General features: G+C 40.4%; 1 protein-coding gene across 2 annotated transcripts in view; it reads left to right on the top strand.

Annotated features, from left to right (window-relative positions):
• Nucleotides 1–3,551, top strand: part of PTPN21 (protein tyrosine phosphatase non-receptor type 21) — a 35,391-nt gene extending 31,840 nt beyond the window's left edge. For both annotated transcript variants that reach the window (XM_072116707.1, XM_072116708.1), the window contains 2 exons: nt 81–241; nt 695–3,551. In XM_072116707.1, coding sequence (XP_071972808.1) covers nt 81–241; nt 695–823 — 290 coding nt within the window. In that variant the 3' untranslated portion in view covers nt 824–3,551. The remainder of the gene's footprint in view (nt 1–80; nt 242–694) is intronic.
• The last annotated feature ends 2,656 nt before the right edge of the window (nt 3,552–6,207 follow it).

Genomic DNA, 6,207 nt, shown 5'->3' on the forward strand with positions numbered 1-6,207 from the left:
ACATGTGACTAGAGAATGTTCCTGCCTCTATTCTACGTATAGAAATGACCCCATTGTTCTTACATTGACCTGTTTTCCAGCCTATCTAGAAGAGATCCAGTCAGTTCGTCGGCACACAAACAGCACAAGTGAACCCAACAGCCCGAACCCCCCTGTACTTGTTCACTGCAGTGCTGGCGTTGGTCGGACGGGGGTGGTCATTCTGTCCGAGATCATGATTGCTTGTCTGGAACATAATGAGGTGAGGTCTATAACTTCCCCTTACATGTCATGAGAGATGTGATGAGGCCACTACAAAATTTATTATCCGTTGCCCATGTCCTGACATGGTGTCATTTCTAAGCTTGCCGGGCATCATGACCCAGTAGTCACTAGTATTCAGTCTGGGTAAAGGCGACTAATATATTGTAGCACTATGAAAACAGGAAAGGGATCTGTGTCTGGAGGGGGCTCCACATTGCCCACAACGTTTGAAACTTTCAGCTTGCACTTCAGATGAGGGCAGGTTTTTAGCCTTGGATGTAAAAAAGGATGTTTCCTTTCAATGACGGGGAGCAGGAATCCTGTAAATGGTGAGGAAATAAAGCACAAGCTCTTCTAATATGCTAGATTCTCTCATGATATAGTGAAACGTTTTATTTTCATGATACAAGAAAATGCCTTTAAGCTCTGGCTCATTTCCCTTCCCTTTCAGATGCTGGACATCCCTTTAGTCCTGGACATGCTGAGGCACCAGCGGATGATGATGGTGCAGATGATCGCTCAATACACTTTTGTATACAAAGTCCTGATACAGTTCCTGAAGAACTCTCGCCTCATCTGAACCTCAGGAATGGGGAATGTTGATGTAGAGAAGTTGCGGGCCGACTTTCTACCGGCCAGATGTGGCCTTGAGTGACTGCAGTGAACCACTGATAAGGAGAGCTGGGTAGTCCCTGAGACGGCAAGCTTACCCCCTTCCCTTTATCAGATTGTACTCCCTGAAATACAATCCTGGATGGTGCACAGGCTCAAACCATTAAGTGCCACATGAGGGCGCTCTAACCTGTAGTTACATGACAGGGGGAAGGACTCCATACACAGCAGTATTATTCTATACAGCTCTGATTTTACTGGTTGAAATCAAATCTGACCTTTGTGATGCTGAAAGCACTTTTTAAAAAAAAATGTATTTATGTTGTTGCATATATTTTAACCTTTCTTTTCATTTTACTAACCCACTGCCCACTGACCTAAGCCATCTGGGCAAATGGCAGCAGCACAAGTATGGAGATTGCCTTAAGGCAGTGATGGCTAACCTATGGCCCTGGTGCCAGAGGTGGCACTCAGAGCCCTTTCTGTGGGCACTCAGGGCATCACCAGAGATGACTCCAGGTATCTTCCTGCAGTCCCAGACAGCCCAGGACTTGCTGTGCACAGAGCTATTTTAAAGTGACAGAGCTACCTGGGACTATTTTCTGCTTTATTGGTGTGCTCAGGGTGCTGGTATCAATGAAAACTGTGACCGAGAAGGGAGTATAAACCACAAATTAAATTTCTGTGTTGTAGTTTGGGCACTCGGTCTTTAAAAGGTTTGCCATCACTGCCTTAAGGGGAAATTGGCTCAAGACATGTATACTGAATGGGGGCGGTCGAGTCCCCCCATGTGCCCTTCGGGGCTTGTGTGATGTACAACAGAACCTTAACTGCCTGAGGTGTTTTTAGTAGTTTCTTTTACTCTGTGGGTTCAACTGTTTTATACACATGTAATACTCCCCTGAACTTTTATAACTGGCAGAAACGCGTGGGATTGCTTTTGTATAGCCAGGTGACCTTGATTTGTATATTTTTAGCCTACTTTATATGAAGGATTGAAGCTTTGCCTAGAAATCAATTGTTTTATATTGTGATAAAAAATGTCTATTTTTGTAATTGCCGATTGTGTATGTTTTACCCAGAACGGGTTGTCTGGTGTTCACAAATCTCATGGGGGAGGCAGTGGTTATGTTGGATAAATAAGTTTAAAACTGTAAGGTTATATTACAATAAGGAAGTGGCTTCTGATGTGAGTGCAGCAAAGCTGCTGGTTCTAGTAAGTAAACTGGTGTGTAGCTTTGTTAATATTTTGCTGTATTTCTTTAATTATGTAGTGTCTTATCCGCCGGTCACAGCCAAAGCTGCAATTTACATTAAGTTGGTTGCAAATATTCTGCTAATTGACCAATCAGCCTCTCGATTGTACTCTTATAATAGACAAGCAGAATTGTGAATACAACTTTGGTTGTAACTGGAGTACAAGAGATCTTATAACTAAAGAGAAAATATTTGCAAAACTATAAATCACTTTACCTAAGCGAAGTTCAGTGGATTGAAGGAATGAATATAGTATATAGTGCAAGATTTCTCTGCCTATGAAGGACTAGAGGCGTTTTGATTATGGATCTGTGTGTGACACTGTGAGGTTTGATGGGAAGTGCAGGTTATTAAATTAAAGGTGGGGGTTTAGGTTTAAAGTATTCACGAATTAGGGGATTATTATCACAAACAGTCCAACCACTGGACTTTTAAGGGATTTTCAGGTCCTGTTCTTGTAAATTCTTCATGTGACTTAAGAGGTGGTGGACATGCTGGATCTGTGCTTCCTTCACTTCTATAGGATTTGTGAACCACTTTGTCCTGCAGCTCATATAGAAGTTTATGGAGAACAGGTCTAACATGTTGCCCATTCTTGTGCCCACCTGGATGTTGCACCAGTTTAACTCCAAGTGATCGCTTATCCATTATAACTGGAGGGTTGGATTACTGTAGAGAGCAAACATGAACACTGCGCTCTAATGTCAGGTGTGTTATATGTACACACAGCGTGTCAAGTGCTTTGCCATCTTCATACTTGTGCCCACATGGATGTTGCACCAGTTTAACTCCAACTGATCGCTTATCTATTATATTTTGGGTACATGAGAATTGGACGTGAGTTGGGACTCCTTGCATGGCAGTGTTATGATTATTCTTCCCCACCAAACAGAAGAGACTAACTGTAACTGTGGCTACCCCGCAGCGCTGCCTGTCCCCAGATGTATTTACGGTCCGCTATACATGGGGTGGGCACAACCCCTTTAAACTTATGTAGAAAATACTTTTTATGGTTCTTTTTAAATGCAGACAATAGAAATGAACTATAGTAAGTTATACTTTAGGCTTCTAAAGTGAAGGTAGACTGGAGGGTTGGATTACTGTAGAGAGCAAATATGAACACTGCGCTCTAATGTCAGGTGTGTTATATGTACACACAGCGTGTCAAGTGCCTTGCCATCTTCATACCACATAAGCTGACTACATGGCTATAGGGTATCAGAGTCTGGTATAATATAGGAACACCATAGAGCTTGCCCCTGTCCCCACTCCTCCAGGATTGTGCAGACAGCTGTCCTGTTCATGTATGATATTGTACAAACAGCTCGGCTTTGTGTACAAACTGTTAATTGTTTAACCAAATGTAATATATGTGATATTTTATGCAAAAATGAATATAGTATATTTTTGCCATGGAAATAAAATATTTGGAAATGTTACCCAAGTCTTGGAGTTTGTTTTTTGCAGCTCAAGATTGCAAACCTAAAAGAGAAGAGCACAAGTATTTGTCATGCATAGAGCAGGTATGGGTGATGTCTCTAGCTAAGAGCTCATTCAGATGAACGCGGTGTGAGTCATGGACTGTGAGTTGTCCTGATATTGGAGGCCGATCACAGTGCAGAGGAAGGGAATATGAGCATCATTGTCATATATGTTGCAATGTGTAGGCAGCAGCGCCAACTCTGTAATTATGATCACCGATCAGGGCAGTTGTTCCATGGATCACTATGATGCCGGGGATCCTTGGCACTGTATTTGGTCCATAATTTAAAGAACCAACCCCGATCGTGTGCTTTAGCCCAAAGATACTTAACCCCTCACCAGGAATTCATATAGTAACAGTGCCAGGACATAGGCCCCTTTCACACTTGCGTTTTTCACGCGCATTTTCAGTGCATGCTTTTGACGTGCAGAACTTGCATTGCACTCTGACCCATTGTAATCAATGGGTCTTTTCAAACTCTGAAGGGGTGTGGAAGGGGCCTTATGGCTTCAACATGAGTGCATTGTCTTTGGTGTAAAAAAAAAATAAAAAAATCCCAGGTTCTTTTGCCAATGCTTTATACTGCAGCTTTGCTTCTTTAGATCGGCTGCCATGTCTAGGCATAAGCTCCGCAGGAAGATGTCATATGGAGAGATGATTCTACATTCATGGATGAGGGAGCACACACAATACAGTAACAGACAAAGCAGTTGTGTTTAGTTATTTAATCTGTTCTCTATATATAAGTGATCTGATCCCTACATTTCATCAGAGATTTTGGAGAACACGAAGGAGATATAACTACAACTTCCATCATCATTCTTCATAAAACAATGTCTTTTTTTGTTTTATATGGACATTCATCATCCTGACCAGAAATGTGTAAATCTAATCCCTCTAGCCAGCAGCTTACAGAATCCATTCATCTACCTTATGGTGTAGGTGGCCACATCATGACCTGATAACTATACCATGTGATCTTTAGGGGATATTATATTCAGCTTTGTGTCAAATGCACATCTTATGTATTTGCACTTCACTCCCTTACTTTTCTCTAGCTTTCTGCTTCTACTCACACAGACCTAGAGTTTATTAAACATAATTATACAGATTGACAGGACTGCTGACTGACTTCCCTTATAGATTTTTTGAAGGTGGGGAGTGAAAAATTTAAAAAGTTTTAATTTTTTTCATGCACAGAGCTGTGAGAGCTTATTTTCTGCGTAACAAATTTTACTTCTCAGTGACATTTATTACTCCATGTCTTGTACTGGGAAGCTGGAAAAAAAATTCAGTATTTGGAGAAATTGGTGCAAAAAGGCATTTGCGTCACTTTCACCATGCACTCCAATTGATGCGTCTACTTTATTCTTTGGGTTGGTATAATCACGTTGAAACCAAATTTATATAGGATTTATTTCCATCGCTACTATCTTGAGGACTATGCAACCTTTATCACTTTTAATTAAATTTCTTATGTTGTGTACAAGTCACATTACAGACATTTGGGCGCTATTTTCCGTTATTGGGTTCACAGCCGGCAATAACAGTTTTTATATTTTGATAGATAGTGTTTTGGGAAGTGGCGATACCTAACGTCAACGGCAATATGCAGCATCTCTGTATGAAAACTGCTTAGCACTCTTCATACACCCTTCATAGCTCACTGACTGATATCCATCAGGGGGCGTGAAGGGGTTATGGATATTTGTAGATTTTCGGATTGCCGTTTAGATTTGCATGCAGATTTTAACCTTTTTTCCTGTTGTGATCTGGAAAAAAAAAATCTTCATCAAAACATTGGGGCAGATTTATAAAAAGTGTCCTAAGGTTAGACAGTGCAGAGTTAGACTAGATAGTCGTATTCTGCACCTCTTATTAGTTGGCGCCAGAAAATTCGGACACAATTCTGTTGCGTTAGCAGTATTTCTGGTCTAAAACTCTTTATAAAAGTGGTGCAGACAGTTTTTAGTGCCAGCTACAACAGAATTATTTCATAGACAGATTAAAAAATCTTCCCCCAATGTGTTTTCATTTTTTCTGTGCAATTTTTGTGCAAAATCTGCAAAAGAAAAGTGACACGATCAATCATTGTTTTTTGTCTCGTTTCTTTTTTTTATCCATTCAGACCGTCATGCATTGTCTGTTACTTTTGCATTCAGTTTAATACTGTAATTTAGCTTTATAATCGCAGATTTCAAAAATATGTTTATTTAGCGGGATTAAGTTTACTGACAGGTTCCATTTAAGTGTATACAAATTCTGTGAGGTTTTATATACTGTCACTTTGTTTCCCTTAAATCCCCTATCCCTTTCCTTTTTTTCCCCATCGTATTAAACTATGTAATTAAAGACAATGTAAAGATACGCGCAGTTATGTACTATCCCAGACAACGGCAGAAGCTACAGCTAGTTAAAAATAAATGTCAAGTTCTTTCAGAACAAGCATCGAAGAAGTAAGTTTGTCTTCCTCTGGCAAGTTATCAGCGTAGGCTGTACCTTGTAACAAACCCACCAAATTGATGGTAGTTGTAATTGACCATGATATCCAATGTCTTATTTCCTTAGCCCTATATTATTACCCGTATGTTAATAAATATCTAGAAGCAGTA

The sequence above is a fragment of the Engystomops pustulosus genome, chromosome 7 (assembly GCF_040894005.1).
Source record: "Engystomops pustulosus chromosome 7, aEngPut4.maternal, whole genome shotgun sequence".
NCBI classification, from domain to species: domain Eukaryota; kingdom Metazoa; phylum Chordata; class Amphibia; order Anura; family Leptodactylidae; genus Engystomops; species Engystomops pustulosus.